Source organism: Silurus meridionalis, chromosome 16 (genome assembly GCF_014805685.1).
Source record: "Silurus meridionalis isolate SWU-2019-XX chromosome 16, ASM1480568v1, whole genome shotgun sequence".
Taxonomy (NCBI): domain Eukaryota; kingdom Metazoa; phylum Chordata; class Actinopteri; order Siluriformes; family Siluridae; genus Silurus; species Silurus meridionalis.
Window position 1 is genome coordinate 16,976,954 of NC_060899.1, and position 17,500 is coordinate 16,994,453.

At 41.2% G+C, this 17,500-nt stretch overlaps 2 protein-coding genes across 5 annotated transcripts in view; one reads left to right on the plus strand and one right to left on the minus strand.

Moving 5' to 3' along the window:
- Positions 1 to 2,779, plus strand: part of LOC124399338 (cadherin-11) — a 26,370-nt gene extending 23,591 nt beyond the window's left edge. The window contains 3 exon segments of the mRNA XM_046870210.1: positions 14 to 185; positions 331 to 604; positions 747 to 2,779. Of these exon segments, the coding sequence (XP_046726166.1) occupies positions 14 to 185; positions 331 to 604; positions 747 to 1,421 (1,121 nt within the window). The 3' untranslated portion in view covers positions 1,422 to 2,779.
- A 9,069-nt stretch (positions 2,780 to 11,848) lies between these two features.
- LOC124399206 (NACHT, LRR and PYD domains-containing protein 3-like) overlaps positions 11,849 to 17,500 on the minus strand; it is an 8,330-nt gene continuing 2,678 nt past the window's right edge. For 3 of the 4 annotated variants that reach the window (XM_046869989.1, XM_046869988.1, XM_046869990.1), the window contains 6 exons: positions 15,616 to 17,386; positions 15,031 to 15,204; positions 14,648 to 14,821; positions 13,425 to 13,601; positions 13,112 to 13,285; positions 11,849 to 12,894 (listed from right to left, as the gene is read on the minus strand). In XM_046869989.1, the coding sequence (XP_046725945.1) occupies positions 12,873 to 12,894; positions 13,112 to 13,285; positions 13,425 to 13,601; positions 14,648 to 14,821; positions 15,031 to 15,204; positions 15,616 to 17,386 (2,492 nt within the window). In that variant the 3' untranslated portion in view covers positions 11,849 to 12,872. Of the gene's footprint in view, positions 12,895 to 13,111; positions 13,286 to 13,424; positions 13,602 to 14,217; positions 14,365 to 14,647; positions 14,822 to 15,030; positions 15,205 to 15,615; positions 17,387 to 17,500 lie in introns of those variants that run through there. The other variant, XM_046869991.1, reaches the window with a different exon arrangement.

A 17,500-nucleotide genomic window follows, 5' to 3' on the forward strand; every position in this document is an offset into this window, starting at 1 on the left:
TCTCTCTCTGTAGTAGTGGTCTTGTCTCTCTCCATGCAGAGGAAGAAGAGTGATTCTCTCTCTCCAGTGGAAAACGATGAGATCAGAGAGAACATTATTACATATGATGATGAAGGTGGAGGAGAGGAAGACACAGCTGCGTTCGACATCACTGCGCTGAAGAGCGTCCCACATGCCATACACACGTGAGTCACAGAGAGAGAGCGTGTGTGTGTGTGTGTGTGTGTGTGTGTGTGTGTGTGTGTGTGTGGGAACAACACATTACCATTATTATTGTTGTTATTATTATTATTGTTATTATTATTGTTGTTGTTGTTGTTGTTGTTGTAGGCGAGGTGCAGGTTCTGTTCCTCTGTATGGACCTCTGTGCTACAGCATACACACAGCGAGCAGAACACACAACATGTTTGGTGTGTGTGGGTCTCGGCTGGACCGAGATAACCCTCACACACTCCCCAGTGGATACACCCTAAACGCTGGGCTGTTAGAACCGGGTTCCACGCTCACAGAACTGCCGGAGGAGAGTAAAAGACCTGATCAGAACCGGGCCAAAGATTCTGCTAAAAAAAAACAGACAGGAAGTGATGTCATCACTCAAGATCAGGTAATACAATAATATTCACTAATGACACTGTTCATTTATATCCCTTTTCTTAGAGTTCTCTTTCTCTTCTTCTCTCTTCTTCTCTCTCTTTCTCTCCTTCTCTCTCTTTCTCCCCCCCCTCTCTCTCTCTCTCTGTGATCAGGCCCCATCATCTCTAAATGACTTTGCAGATCCGGTCGGATCACATACAGCTCACTTTCACTCTTCCATCTCCTCATCTGTCGCTCCGGATGACATCACGCATCCAGACAGCACAGGAAACAGCACAGCTCCATTTAGAACCATGGAAGGAACTTTAATGAGAGCTGGCGGAGAAATACATCTGACCGGAACTCCTTTTTTGTACCTAAACCCTGGACAGAACTGTGTTCAGCACCTGGTCAGGCTGCACGTTGAAGGGCGGAGCTTCTTTAGACCTGATTTAGGGGGTGTGGCTCTCCCTCTGACTCTTAGGGTAGAGGAACTACTACAGCACCAACTTGCCCGTGTGACCTTTGACCCTATGCAGCCTCCATACGATTCACTGCAGATGTACGAACATGAGGGGGCGGAGTCAGAGACTGCATCACTCAGCTCTTTGGAGAGTGAAGGAGATGAAGGGATAGAAGGAGAGAACTTAACTGATTGGGGACCCAAATTTAACAAGCTGCTGGAGATCTTCAGAGAGAAGGAACAGGAGAAAGATGGAGGGAAGAAACAGGAGGAAACGAAGGAGGGACAAAAACATAGAGAGCAGCAGAAGAGTGCAGAGGAAGTGCACGGAAAACAGGATAGTGGGAATAAAGAAGGATTTCTCTTTAGAGAGATGAGAGAGTAAATGATGAAGAAAAAAGAGTGCCATTTAACATGTTGATCATAAGAGATAGATGGAGGGAATAAAGAGGAGACATGAAGGAGTAAGGACTAAGAGGAGGGGAGGAGGTGGTTAGATAACAAGTAAGGAGCTTGTCGATGAAAAGCATTAAAGATGCAAAGAAGGAGAAAGAGAGAAAAGTAAGAAAGAAGACAAGAGAGAGAGAGAGAGAGAGAGAGAGAGAGAGAGAGAGAAAGTGCAGGGTAGATCTAGATAACATGGGTTTCATGTATCATGAAGGCTGAACGTAATTGTAGGCAGAGTCTCAGAGAGCTGTCAATCAGGTGTCCTTATTAGAATATTAGGCCACGCCCACCCATCCAGCCCGAGTCCAGCTGCTATTTGAGTGTTTTGTGACTTTTTATTTTTGTCTCTAACGCTGAACCTTTGTTTTATACAAACGTGTTAAATATTTTACACGTCCTTCCTCCTGCGTGTGAGAGATCAGACACCGACTGAGGAGCTACAAAACAGCTGAAATATTGATTTGGCCGTGCGAGGTGCATTGTGTTCAAAATAAATCAATAAATAAATATAGGCCTCATAAAAAATACACAGCTCTCACACACACACACACACACACACACACACACACACACACACACACACAGATGTTACACGTGAGTAGTGAGTGAGTGAGAAATGAAGTTCGTCCTCCTGAAAGTGTTCAGTCTTCAGTTCTTCTTTCTCACCTTCAGGTATCTCCATTTACTTGTTTCTGTGCTGTGATTATTAAGCAGCCTATAAAGAGCTTCAGCTGCCTCATTGCGAGGAACAGAAGGAGGAACATGAGTGAGGGAGTGGAATTCACATGCTGCTGCACGTCTCTCAGATCTCTCACTCTGTTAATAATGCATTATAAACATCTCCCTATCACTTCATACATACCCCCTTTTCCTTCATCGCACCGTGAGTGATCCTGTACAAACGTGTAGAAATGATTGCACTTTATAACACAAGTGTATGACATCATCATGCCCCTCCCCAATACACCAAGCCCCGCCCACCACATAACATCTAATATCAGTATGTATAGACGCATACCGTAAACAATACGGTTATAATGCACGCTATCGTTTCTATAGTAACAGCTCATTCACAGGGATCTGTACAGAAAACACTGATGGAAGGAGTCTCCAGTGTCAGTGTTTTTAACTTAGAGATAAAAACAGAAAGAATGAAAGAGAAGAAATAGAGAGAGGATGGAGAGGGTGGTGAGGGAACGAGTGTTTATAGCTGCAATAATGTAAACAACAACACAAACTTGTTTTACTGGCCATTACTGTACCTATAAATGGATAATAATAAAAACTGTAATTGTTGCAGATGTTTATCTGTTTATTACTAAAACAATGCTGAATGACAGTTTTTATCCATTTAGAGTTTCAGTAAACATTATGGAAGTTTCCCATGTCAGAGCTGCTGCTGAAAACTATGAACATGTTTATTAAACACGTCTGTGACGATTTGGACTGGAGACACGGCTGTGAGGAGAGATGACCGATTTCACGTCACTCCAACACAAAAGAACATGTTTATCACCACAAACTGGAAACTGTGGCTGAACTCACGCTCTTACTGTAGTGGGTCCTGAATTGCAGAGGTTCCTTCTCGACTTTACAGGTTCTTCTCCATTTCAGATATACGTTTCAGATATATGCACTTCGGATCTCAGTGAAAGTTCTTCTGCATGACCTGAGCAGGTGATAGATGCATTCTTGACACTCAGTTTGTCTTCAATTAACAATTAAAGATGTTTCTGTTATATCTCATCACCTGGTCCTTCTCCTCCTTGACATTCTGTTGTCTGATCTACAAGCTAGATGTTCACTTCATAAACACACAATAACAAAATCTCCACCGATTCTACTGTAAAGTCTGAAAAAAGCAACTACAGAAATGTTCTCCAGAGAATCAGGAATTCTTACACATCAGGTATGTAAGAAGATCCAGGTGTATGTGTGAGGTGTTAAAGGATGTTAGTGTAGATGTGGAGGTGAAGAAGAACATCCCAAGGTGATGTGGAGAGCATTATAATGGCCTCACACCTCGCTATAGATAATCACTTTCTACCATGGTATACACCTCGTGGCTCAGACACACTACACATAACACACATCACATCATAACCTTGTGCTCCAGAACATCTGATCACCTGCACATTATCAACTTGTGCTGTTAATATCATGAACAGCAGCTACGCTAATTCCTCTCCACTGCTTCTCTTTCTCTCCCCATCCCGAGGCTTCCTGAGGTTGCTCCAGCTCCAGTCACCTCCCACCTCATGAAGATTATGGACCTTTGAAGAAGTAGATGCCGAACACACAAACATCCCGAACCATCTAGAGACGTACCAGTGCCATTTGGATCCCACTTCATGTGGAGTTTGGACACTGGACCTTTTGGAGTGTTTAAAGGCTCTGGCATGGAGAAGCTGGTGTTGGATCTGTGATGATCTCAGATGTTAAGATATTTTATGAGTTGCTCAGTAGCTCCTGGTTTTATAACCATAATGTCTGTATAAGACTGTAGAAAGATCATCAGTCATAATCACACACTCCAGTGCTCATGTTAGTTCTCACTCTCCAGTGTTCTGTAGTGTTTAAAGACTATAATCACACTCTTGACGTCACCCAAATGAGGATGAGGTTCTGCTTTTGAGTCTGGTTCCTCTCAAGGTTTCTTCCTCATAACATCTAAGGGAGTTTTTCCTTCACCACAGTCTCCATGGTGCTCATCAGAGATAAACACACACCATTCACCTTCACTGTTACATTCTGTAAAGCTGCTTTGAGACGATGTGTGTGGTGAAAATCGCAATAGAAATAAACTTGACTTGGTCACTTTCATCACTGAGGAGTTCAAGCTGTTATTGATGTTTGCAGAGCAAAACTTACTAAATAGATCAAAATCACGCTGCATTTTCATGGCGCATTTTATATTCAACTCGTTACAGTTCTGCTGCTCCGATTCACAGAGGCAGAAAATTCCATTTATTTATTTGTTTGTTTGTTAGTTTTGTTCTGTGTCTCTAATAATAATGAAGCTGCTGGAGAACTTCTGGTGCTATTTTTTTTCTATTTCTAATTTGAACATTATTGTCTCAAGATCATTAAATTGATTTTGTGCATCAAGAAATTTATAATAATATTCACAATAAAGTTCCACCAAATGCTAAACTTCTCCATTGATCTCATTGAGGTAATTAGGAAATGTGGACGAAAGATTTCTCCATCTGGATGGACCTGGAACTATATTACTATGGTTACAACCGTCCTTCCAGCCAATCACATTTCGGTATTTACTGTGACCAGGTTAGGAGGAGTAAATAATGTAAGTCTATAACTGAATGAATGTTGAGATGTTGTGTAGAACTGAATCTAAATCATGGTGTGATGTAAAGTTCTGTCATATCAGTAATATGCATATACTAATAATAATATACATCTCCAATAAAATCACACGTTTGGAGTTTTAGCCTGAAGACTCGTCATGTCCCTGACACGTGTCTCACACTGGCATTAACTCAGGAACAAACACAGGAGAAAAGCTTTGAGCTGTCAGCTGAAAATAGCAGCGCTGCTCGGTCCATTTCTTGTTTACCGTCAATGATTCATGGAATGATGCATGATGGGAAATAGAGCTTAGGACTATACTTAGCTATTTTTTGGGAGAGTAATGCGATATACAACATCATACACACCAACGCTTATTTTCTCACAGTCCTCGATCAGAATAGTGATGATGATGATCTTCATCCTAACGTTATGATCATCTATGTATCACTGCATCTGAACCTTCTTTTGAAATCATACAAATTGCTAAGCATGAAACTCTGGTGCTAAACACACTATAACAGTGTAACAAGATTAGCTATGATGTTAGCATGAACTTAAAAACACTCCAGGCTAATCGCTGTTCACTCCGACCTCAACAGGAGCTCATTTCAGTAGTAACGAGCAGGTCTGGTTTAGAGTGTAATCTCATTGCTAACATTTGATTTAAGAAGAATGGTTTCTGAAGCAGGGAAAATTTGAGGAAATTGTGGTGGATATTCAGATTTTCCTTTTCAAATCAGTATTTGGTCGTGAGTTGAGTGTTGAGCGCCACTGCCATTAAAGATGGCTGATGCTAAAGCTAGTGTGAGACATGTATGACTTTGGTGTCCAGCTGTGAGCGATGATTTAACAATCATCTAAAATCCACCAATAGGAGGCCAATGTTCTCACAGGATAGCGATAAAAGAGAATCGGAAATGCTAAATTCTAAAGTCCATAAAAGATCTGCAGGTTACCTGAAGTTCAGATTGTTTGTGGATGTGTTCGGTGCTACTCATGATGCAGTGTGGTACATAGTCCTGTTCTTTACTGCAGATCTTCATTATCTAACCAGAGAACATGCAGGACAACTGTTACAGAACTAGAAGAAATAATTAGTTAAATACACACACACACACACACACACACACACACACACACACACACACACACACACACACACACACACACACACACACACACACACACACACACACACACACACACACACACACACACACACACACACACACACACACACAGATTGTAGATAACAATCTGTACCAAATGTCATAAATGTAAATGTAGATGTAGATAATGCCGTGTTTCATTACACACACACACACACACACACACACACACACACACACACACACACACACACACATATAGATAGAATAAGGGGCAGATTGTCTGAACGCTAGGCTAATTACACAATTTCACAATTTGCACATCAAAACAATTAATTTTGATGCCTGCTCTACATAACGAGGGAATAAACCTGCGTAATGAAGAGGAATTAGCATATTATATTCCAAACACACACACACTCTGATGAGCATCATCATCACTCCACTCCAGAAATAAAACAATCTGTTCGTGTTGATGAAGCTCTGTTCACTGAGGGAGAGAGAGCAGGAGTGTGTGATGTTTCTCCTGCAGGGGTTTCGTCCTGGAGATAGAGACCGAGTGTGTGCAGTGTGTGAGTGTGTGTGTCTCTCTCTCTCTCACACACACACACACACACACACACACACACACACACACACACACCTCTCCAGGCTATGTGGCCTCTGACAGCATCACAGATCACAGGAGAGTCTGAGTCATGAACCATGATGATGAATCTGAAAGGGTTAGAGCAGAGCCCTGACCCTCGTTTATACTCCATACTGACAGATTCATTCATAAATTATTCTCAGGAGTGTTTAAATAAACATCATGTGGAGTTCATGTGAATCCAGCGAGTACAGAGACAAGACTTGAGTCTCATGAGCTGAAGGTGTACCAGAACCAATCAAGTCCAATAATCAGCCTCACATGCTTTTACAACTAATCTGATCTCAACTCCCAGCAACCACTGCAGCTCCAAACATGCAAACATGGCCTACTCCTAGAACCCAGACTCCCAGCACACACACACACACACACACACACACACACACACACACACACACACGCAGATTAAAAGAGATTCTTTTTTACAAACTCATTGTGAAGTATGTGCTCTCTGGGACTCCCAGATGTTCTATTCCATGTCTTTGTGTTTGATGTTGGTGTGTTTGATCTCTGGTGGTCTCGTGTGGTCTGTTCATGATCTCCTGACCATTAGTTTCTCATCCTCTCTCTTGTGCCTCATGTTCATGTAAAATCTGGTTTCATGACCTCGTGAGGGATGGAGGAAGAGTGAGTACAGAAGCTGTAATGTTATTGTTCATCTCTCTGTGAGCTTTTCCTTATTTGGAGTTTTGTGGTTGTGTTTGAATGTAAATCAACTGTACGGTGATCATGCTACATTATTAAAAATGAGATGATGATATGATTCAGGTAATAAAGCTGATAGATGGTTAAATGTGAAAGGCAGAAGAGAGGCTTCTCCAAAAAAAAAAAAAAAGGCTTCTGCTCTAACCAAAGCACAGACTTTTTCAATACTTTTCCTTCCAAGACTTCCACAAGGGTTTTTTACATCCAAAAGATTATTGTAAAGTTTTACATAGAAACATTAAGGGTTCTTCTAGAGAAGAACATATAACGTTTTCTTTTTAGAATAATATATAAACTGAATAATTAAATAGTTATGAATTATTTTCCAGATCTCATTTCCTGAAAGATTTGTGAAAACATCTGAAAAGTATAATTGATCTAAGTTGTGTTCAGAACATTATAATTCTCAGGTTCTACTGAAACATCACCGCTGCAGATTTATGATTAATATTCGGACAGTGTGTGGTGACTTTTGACTTAGTACATAAACTTTAAATTTATTCAGCGTGACTTACAGCTATCAGCAGAATCCCCTAAATTCATCATATAAATTTATATCGTTACTCAGAGCGGGGCACAGAGCGGCTCGCTCTCCGACCCTGAAAACGACCTCCTGCAAATACGAGCCATTAATTTTGAATCTGCACCGAGACGCCATTAGAGCTGTAAAAATAAAGCAGGAGGAAAGTCCCTTAGCTGTGAATAATGTAGAACAGTATTAACAGTGCTATCACACACTGCCATTTTCACATAATAAATGAATCATGCTGCTCAGGAGAAAGACATGGAGCTCACTTAATCATTTATCAGCTCAAATATACATTCAAACACCAAAAAACTGATTTAAAACTTCCTCTTTATAGGAAAGTTTATCCTTTAGCAGCCGTCTACACTTAATCCATTCTTCTGATTTCCTGATTGGAGATGAATCCCCTCTCCACCTGGACATGTTCTGAATCAGCACCTTGGAGAGGTCCTATTGATCTGTGTTGGTTTTGATCTACTGCTTTTAAATCACACACGATTTATAACACGTCTCAGGAGTCACACTCTCTCGTGCCCTGGAGGAAACTAAACTGTACAGATTTATCCTCAGGAAATGATATAATAAGGTTATAAACATGATCAGAAGTGACATGTATTGAACTCTACAGCAGGGGGCGTGTTGTTCACAAGCGACTTGGCTTGTTCAGGAGAACAATCAGGGTCCATTTCATTACAAGACTGTGTTTATTTTGTGATAGATGTAAATTATTACAGTATTCCTTTTTTCAGGACAGAGGTTTACTGTATTTCTCTGTGCACACTGTGGGTTTTAGGGAAAATTAAGCAGGTTTTAGTGTCAGCATGGGGTCCGATGTTTGACTCGAAACTTTAGTCCCTGCTTGCAATCAGTTTCTCTTTACTGTAATTAGAGAGTGAGATGTTGTATAGTTTAGAGACAGTGGCATTGAGTAAAAGACAGGAGGTGGAGCTGGAGGTAGCAGAGCTGAAGATGTTGAGATGTTCGTTGGGAGTGATGACGATGGACAGGATTAGAAATGAGTTTATTAGAGGGACAGCGCATGTAGGACGTTTTGGAGACAAGGTGAGGGAGTTTTTCGTGTAGTTTTTTAAGTGACCCAGATGACCATCAGAACTCTCCTCAAAACATACTTTACTGTTAGTAAACTCAATTTCACATTCTGGGACTTTTTGTCTAAAATGATCACATTCTCGAATATATTTGCGAACTACAACTTGTGTGGTTCAGCAGCCATCTAAGACTAACACCACTTACAGGAAATGTGAAATGTGCATGTTCTCACACAAATATTAGCCATTATATTCACTATATTTGTTAATTATGAAAATTAAGCATAATGAAACGTCAGGGCCTTTGCTCTGGAGTGGCTGTCATGGTCCGAGGTACAGCCCTGTGTGGCTCCATGCCCTCCTGCAGCACTGTCTCCCTCTAGTGGCTACAGTTGCACTGTTCCAAAGCCAGGTTTCAGTAGCGAATAATTCTGAGGCTCAAGGAAAAGGCAGGGTTGGGCAAAGATATGTCAAAATGTATTTTAAAATAAAATAACAAATATTTTAACTTTAAGTGTATCAAAAAATACAGCAGTCACACCATGTTTTAAAATAAACTACTATATTTTTGCATTAAATTTTTTTTCATATCCTAACCCTAATCCTAATCCTAACCCTAACCCTTACCCTAATCCTAATCCTAACCCTAATCCTAACCCTAATCCTAATCTTAATCCTAACCCTAATCCTAACCCTTACCCTAATCCTAACCCTAATCCTTACCCTAATCCTAATCCTAACCCTAATCCTTACCCTAATCCTAATCCTAACCCTAATCCTAACCCTAATCCTAATCTTAATCCTAACCCTAATCCTAATCCCAACCCTAATCCTAATCCTAACCCTAATCCTAACCCTAATCCTAATCCTAACCCTTACCCTAATCCTAACCCTAACCCTAATCCTAATCCTAATCCTAACCCTTACCCTAATCCTAACCTCACCCTAATCCTAATCCTAATCCTAACCTAATCCTAACCCTAACCCTAATCCTAACCCTAATCCTAACCCTAATCCTAACCCTTACCCTAATCCTAACCCTAACTCTTACCCTAATCCTAACCCTAATCCTAAACCTAATTCTAACACTAATTCTAACACTAATCCTAACCCTGTGTGATCTTTGACCCAGATCCATCTACACTACACCCATGTACAGAACTGCTTTATTACACACTGTGTTAAATAGAACCACAACAACCCCAAGAACCTTCTAGTGCTATAATGATGTATGTGCTGCACTGGATCTGACTGCAACCTAAAACTCGATCACTAAATTTAAAGTTTCAGCTCTTTTAGTGTCTGAATTCTGAGCTGAAGTTGTTTATGAAGCGCGGCAACATTTCAAAACACACAAAATCAAACCTGACAGCCAACAAACTCACCAACTCATATGATTATATAGTGCTCTAATCATTACTGTCAGGTGTGTGTGTGTGTGTGTGTGTGTGTGTGTGTGTGTGTGTGTGTGTGTGTGTTGGGGGAGGGGCAACCTGTGGTGGCCATGTTGTAGGCCGTGATATATTCTGGGAAACACAGTTTGTTCTGACAGTAAGGAGAGAAAATTTGAGAGTAAATGTGTGTTCACACTCCTCTGTTCACACTTCACTTCACATACTGATCCCATCATAGTGTCTCGCTCACAAACTTTACAGTGAATTTAGGCAGCTGCAGACCTGCACCCCCTGCTGGGCACTTTTACACACAACTACCCACAATCCCACACAGGATTAGGGTTAGCAGTCTGGGTCAGGGTTAGCATTCTGGGTTAGGGTCAGGGTTAGCAGTCTGGATTAGGGTTAGCAGTCTGGATTAGGGTTAGCAGTCTGGGTCAGGGTTAGCAGTCTGGATTAGGGTTAGCAGTCTGGGTCAGGGTTAGCAGTCTGGGTTAGGGTTAGGGTCAGGGTTAGCAGTCTGAATTAGGGTTAGGGTTAGGGTTAGCAGTCTGGGTTAGGGATAGGGTTAGCAGTCTGGATTAGGGTTAGCAGTCTGGGTTAGGGTTAGCAGTCTGGGTCAGGGTTAGCAGTCTGGGTTAGGGTCAGGTCAGCAGTCTGGATTTGGGTTAGGGTCAGGGTTAGCAGTCTGGATTAGGGTTACGGTTAGGGTTAGCAGTCTGGGTTAGGGTTAGAGTTAGCAGTCTGGGTCAGGGTTAGTAGTCTGGGTTAGGGTCAGGTTAACAGGCTGGATTAGGGTTAGGTTAGCAGTCTGGGTTAGGGTTAGGGTTAGCAGTCTGGATTAGGGTTAGCAGTCTGTTAGGGTTAGCAGTCTGGTCAGGGTTAGCAGTCTGGGTTAGGGTCAGGGTCAGCAGTCTGGATTTGGGTTAGGGTCAGGGTTAGCAGTCTGGATTAGGGTTACGGTTAGGGTTAGCAGTCTGGGTTAGGTTAGGGTTAGCAGTCTGGGTCAGGGTTAGTAGTCTGGGTTAGGGTCAGGTTAACAGGCTGGATTAGGGTTAGGGTTAGGGTTAGCAGTCAGGGTTAGGGTTAGCAGTCTGGGTTAGGGGTTAGTGTTAGCAGTCTGGATTAGGGTTAGCAGTCAGGGTTAGGGTTAGGGTTAGCAGTCTGGATTAGGGTTAGCAGTCTGGGTTAGTTAGCAGTCTGGGTTAGGGTCAGGGTTAGCAGTCTGGATTAGGGTCAGGGTCAGCAGTCTGGGTTAGGGTCAGGGTTAGCAGTCTGGATTAGGGTTAGGGTCAGGGTTAGCAGTCTGGATTAGGGTTACGGTTAGGAGTCTGGGTTAGGTTTAGTGTTAGCAGTCTGGATTAGGGTTAGCAGTCTGGGTTAGGGTTAGCAGTCTGGGTTAGGGTCAGGGTTAGCAGTCTGGATTAGGGTCAGGGTTAGCAGTCTGGATTAGGGTTAGGGTTAGCAGTTTGGGTTAGGGTTAGCAGTCTGGGTTAGGGTTAGCAGTCTGGATTAGGGTTAGCAGTCTGGATTAGGGTTAGGGTTAGCAGTTTGGATTAGGGTTAGGGTTAGCAGTTTGGATTAGGGTCCGGGTTAGTCTAAAAACAAAGCTTTTATACTATTTAATTTATTGCGTTTTTTTTTTATTTGCCTTTTAGAAAATAAAAGCAGTTGTTAAATTGGTGTCTGCCACTGCTGATAATTACTAATAAAACACCATTACAGTATAAACACATCATTTTAAAGGGTTGATCAGAACATTCAGTTACTGCATGTTTATAGAAATGCACTTCTCTGAGCAAAGTCTACTCATATCACCTTCAATTATACTGAACATTTAAAACACACCTTCACATAAACAAACAACAATTACATAAAACACAAATAAATGATAAAATAATAAGAAGAAATCATTAAAGCAATCCTATTATATACAAAACCATTAATAAAGAAAACAAAGACTCAAAGAAAACATTGTTCCAAAGACATGCATTTATACAGTGAGGAAAGACCAGGATCACCAAAGATCTCCATAAGATCTAATCTCCCATATCCTATCCTCACCACCTTCTCCAGAGAGATGATAGTGAGCATCCTGACCTGATGTCTCAGAGTGAAACTGCACACACACACAGCACAAGCCCAGAAGACTGTGAGTACAGCTTAAAAGATTATTATGTTATTGTCTCTCTACCCACCATAAACATCTCCTTTATGTGCTGTGAGGCCCCGCCCACTCCTCCTGCTATCTGCTAGAAGATTCTGGAGCATGTGTACCACCAGCTTTTGTCCTGAGACTCTCAGAGCTCTCAACACAGTCTGGATTAATCAAACTCTTGACTCACTAACACAAAACCTCCCCATCAAATCCAGATATTCACACTGAATATTCATTTGATTTCCCACAGTTTTCTCTGATGTTGCTGCTACACAATCATCTGTCACTCGAGCAGAGCAACAAGCAGTCACCAACAAGAACTTCCATTTCTATCAGTTCTACAAAAAGCACACAGCATTTATATCATTATATCATTATATCATATCATTTATATAATCCAACACATCCTGTAGCTTCATAAACAGCAGTTTTTATCTCACAAACATTCATCAGACCTTGTGTGAGACTCAGATCGGATCAGATCGGATCAGAAGGGGTATGGCCGAAAGCTGTTAATACAAAAAGAGAAAAAATGATCAGACCTAATAATGACAATTTATTTAATCCACATAACTCCTGCCAACATCATATAAATCCCAGTGCATCAAACAGAACAGGTTTGTGTATCTGTGCATAAGTGTGTGTGTGTGTGTGTGTGTGTGTGTGTGTGTGTGTGTGTGTGTGTCTGTGTGTCTGTGTCTGTGTGTGTGCAAGCCAGAAACTCACTCTATCTCCAGTGTACAGTGTGGATCCTTCAGTAGATCAGACAGCAGCTTCACCCCCGACTCTCCTGGATTATTCGAGGTCAGATTCAGAAGTTTCAGGTGGGATGAAGGATTCAGTTTCAGAGCTGAAGCTAAAGCAGCACAACCACTAGCTGTAATACCACAGTTAGATAACCTGCGAAAAAGACAAGGGACAGAGTTACAGTTTACACACACACACACACACACACACACACACACACACACACACACACACACACACACACACATCAGCACAATCCCATACACAAACAGAGAAGAGTAGACAAACTCACTGCAGTGTCTGGAGTTTACAGTGTGGCTCCTGCAGAAGATCAGACAGCATCCTTACTCCTGATTTTTCTATTTTATTCCAGTTCAGGTTCAGATCTCTCAGGCAAGAGGACAGGCTGGATTTCAGAATTGAAGCCAGTTGAGCACAGCCATCACCTTTAATACTGCAGTTTACCAGTCTGCAGAGAAAAAGAACATTTTACCCAAACCAAGGATGCAGCTTTCAGTACCACAGTAGACACTGAGCTCCAGCGGTGATCTTCATCAAGTAAACTTTTAAGGTGATTAAAAATATTTGTACATGCATAAAATAGTTGAAACGGAAAATGATGAACATTGTGTTCAAGCCTACTTATGAATAACATTTATGAAATGTATCAGTCAGGATTTCGGCCTCATCATATCACAGCGACGGCGCTGCTTAAAGTGATAAATGATCCGGGTTTTGTCTCCTCACTTGTGTTACTTGATCTTAGTGCAGCTTTTGGTCATAATTATCAGTAATGAGTTTGTTGATGTACCTTCTGGATTTCAGTTATGCTGTAATGTTTGCACTCTGATCACACTGTGATGCAAAGGAGGGAAGTAATGAAGAACAAATACGTCGTTACTGTACTTCAGTAGATTTTTCTGGTTTCATTTTTTTACTTCACTATTTATTTTTTGGACTTTTTACTTTCACTAATTATGTTTTTACACAAATATCTGTACACAATATCTTTCTACTTCTTACATTTTAAAAACAGACTTGTTACTTTCGTTTTAATCTGTTTGGTGAAATGATCAATATTTTTCTTCTCACTGCTCTGTTTTCAGCTCATCAACATGTTTCCTGTCACTGTGCTGCTTTTTCAATCCACTGGTGCATCATCTCCTCTCTCACACCACAGACGTAGACTAGATTCTGAATCTCACAATGAGCAGCAGAAGGCAGTAAGAAGTCTGGGGTTAATGTGGATGAGACAGAGGGAGTCAGTGATGAGAACATGACTGAGAACAGAGACATTCCTGATCATCATCTTCTTTACTCTGCTTGTGTTCTATATGGTGGATCTTCAGCCTGAATACTGTGTATTCTTCTCTGCCTCTGACTTGCTCATTAAGGATAAAATTATAGAGACGCATTTATACATTTAAAATTCATATTCCTAATATAAAATTTGCTTTGAAACAATGTACATTTCTAAAAGTGCTTATTTAATGTGATACAATATGATGATCTGACCTCAGTATCTCCAGTCTACACTGTGGAGTCTCCAGTCCAGCAGAGAGCAGCTTCACTCCTGAATCCTGCAGGTTATTGTCACTCAGGTTCAGTTCTCTCAGACTGGAGGAGTTTGAACTGAGAACTGAGGACAGAGATCTACAGCTTTCCTCTGTCAGATTACACACACACAACCTATAAAAGTAATTATGAGAGATTAAACCCAAATGCTGTTGAAGTGTGCAGGTTTATTTGCAGGGGGAAATACTTTAACATCTGATTGTGTAGTGTATTAATTAATAGCAGGCCCAGACCTCCTCGTTAATTAGAGTTAAACATTAGAAAGTCACAGACACACAAAGAGGTGTGTTTTCTGTAGAGCCAGAATGAGAAGATAATCTCACCTCAGTATCTCCAGTTTACTGTAGGGGTTTTCTAATAGATCTGACAGAAGTTTAACTCCGGAATCCATTAATTTATTGTTACCAAGGTTCAGCTCTTTCAGACTGGAGTAGTTTGAGCTCAGAACTGATGACAGAACCTCACATCTTTTATTAGTGAGATTACAACCCCACAGCCTGCGGAAGAAAAGATGAGATATAAAAACACTGACATCGTACATTCACTAATATAAACACAATGTAGTCATTCTGACACCACAGAAATAGCTTTCAGGAAAAGGGGATCTTTTCTATAGTCCATTATCATCTGTGTATGGTTTATCACATGGTCTTCAGTCTAATCTACAGTGGATTGAGGTGGCTGGGGGTTTAGAGATTTAGGATTTAGAATTAGATCCATTAGATTAGATGCCTCCTGTTTGGTTGGAATGAAAACTGCAAATCAGACCTCTGTGGAAAAGACTAAAGACCCCTTCTGTTTCAGGTGAAAAAAAAGTGGTAACTATTCTCAGAACATACAGGATTTTCAGTGACTACTCTTAAACTTACATTAAATACGGAGAGTCAAATATAAGAGAATATACTCACACAGCCTTTGTGGAGACTTTCAACACTGGAAGCAGTCTAATAAGGCATTCTTCTGATCGTTCAAATTTACCCAAATCAAACTCATCTGGCTCTTCTTCTGAGTTCAGCAACACAAACACCAGAGCTGACCACTGAGCAGGAGAGAGTCGGGTTCTACTAAGACAACTGTAGTCCCCTCTATTCAGGTAAGTTTGCACTTCCTGCACTAGAGAATCATCGTTCAGTTCATTCAGACAGTGAAATAAATTGATGGATTTTTCTGGAGATGGATTTTCCCTGATCTTGTCCTTTATGTACTCAACTGTTTCCTCTTTGCTGTGAGAACTGCTTTCTGTTTGGGGCAGAAGTTCTCTTAAGAGAGTCTGATTGGACTCCAGTGAGAGACTCAGAAGGAAACGGAGGAACAGGTCCAGGTGTCCATTCTCACTCTGTAAGGCCTTGTCCACTGCACTCTTCAGGAGAGCAGACATGGGTTGCTTTCTTAAGAGAGGTAACATTCCAGGGTTTTGGTCCCTTAGAAGATTTCTGTTTTTCAAGACAAAGTTGAGAAACACGTATAAAGCAGCCAGAAACTCTTGAACACTCAGATGTACAAAGCTGAACACCTTTCCCAGGTGAAGCCCAAACTCCTCTCTGAAGATCTGAGTGCACACTCCTGAGTAGACGGACGCTTCTCTGACATCAATGCCACACTCTCTCAGGTCTTCCTCATAGAAGATCAGGTTTCCTTTCTCCAGCTGCTGGAAAGCCAGTTTTCCCAGTGCCAGGATACTCTGCTGAGGATCAGGATCACAATTTTTATGGTACTTTTGGTTTCTGTGTTTGATCTGAAAAATCAGGAAGTGTGTGAACATTTGAGTCAGAGTCTTGGGGATCTCTCCACTCTCTGCTTCACCCAACATTCTCTCTAGAACAGTGGCTGAGATCCAGCAGAAGACTGGAATATGACACATGATGTAGAGGCTTTTTGAAGACTGCATGTTTCTAATAATTTTATTGGCCAGCCGCTGATCACTGATCCTTCTCTTGAAGTATTCCTCTTTCTGAGGATCACTGAACCCCCGTACCTCTGTTACCTGGTCCACACACTCAGGAGGGATCTGATTGGCTGCTCCTGGTCGAGAGGTGATCCAGAGGAGAGCAGAGGGAAGCAGATTCCCCTTGATGAGGTTCGTCAGCAGCACATCCACTGAGGCTGATTCTGTCACATCACACAATCTCTCATTGTTCTGGAAATTTAGAGGAAGTCGACATTCATCCAGACCATCAAAGATCAACACCATTTTGTAGAAGTTACAGTCTATTAAATTTAATTCTTTCATTTCTGGAAAAAAGTGATGAAGAAGATCCATCAGACTGAGATGTTTCTGCTTCATCAGATTGAGCTCTCTGAAGGGAAGTGGAAACATGAAGGTGATGTCCTGATTTGCTTTTCCTTCAGCCCAGTCCAGAATGAACTTCTGCACAGAGACTGTTTTTCCAATTCCAGCAACTCCTTTAGTCAGCACACTTCTGATGGACTTGTCTTTAAAGAGATCGTTACATTTGATGGGTGTCTCCTGTGTTGCTGGTCTCCTGGACACTGTCTCAATCTGTCTCACCTCATGTTCATTATTGACGTCTCCACTCCAACCCTCTGTGATGTAGAGCTCTGTGTAGATCTCATTCAGAAGTGCTGAACTTCCATGCTGTGAGATTCCTTCATTAATTCTTTTAGACTTCTCCACAAGCTTGGATTGGAGTTTGTCCTGATACACAGAGAGCAGCACATCTAAAAAAAAATAATAATAAAAATAAAAATAAATAAATAAATTATAATACAGTATTTTACAGTTTGATTATTTATAATGTATTGAATATTCTCTTATCTTCCTGTGGTGTTGTT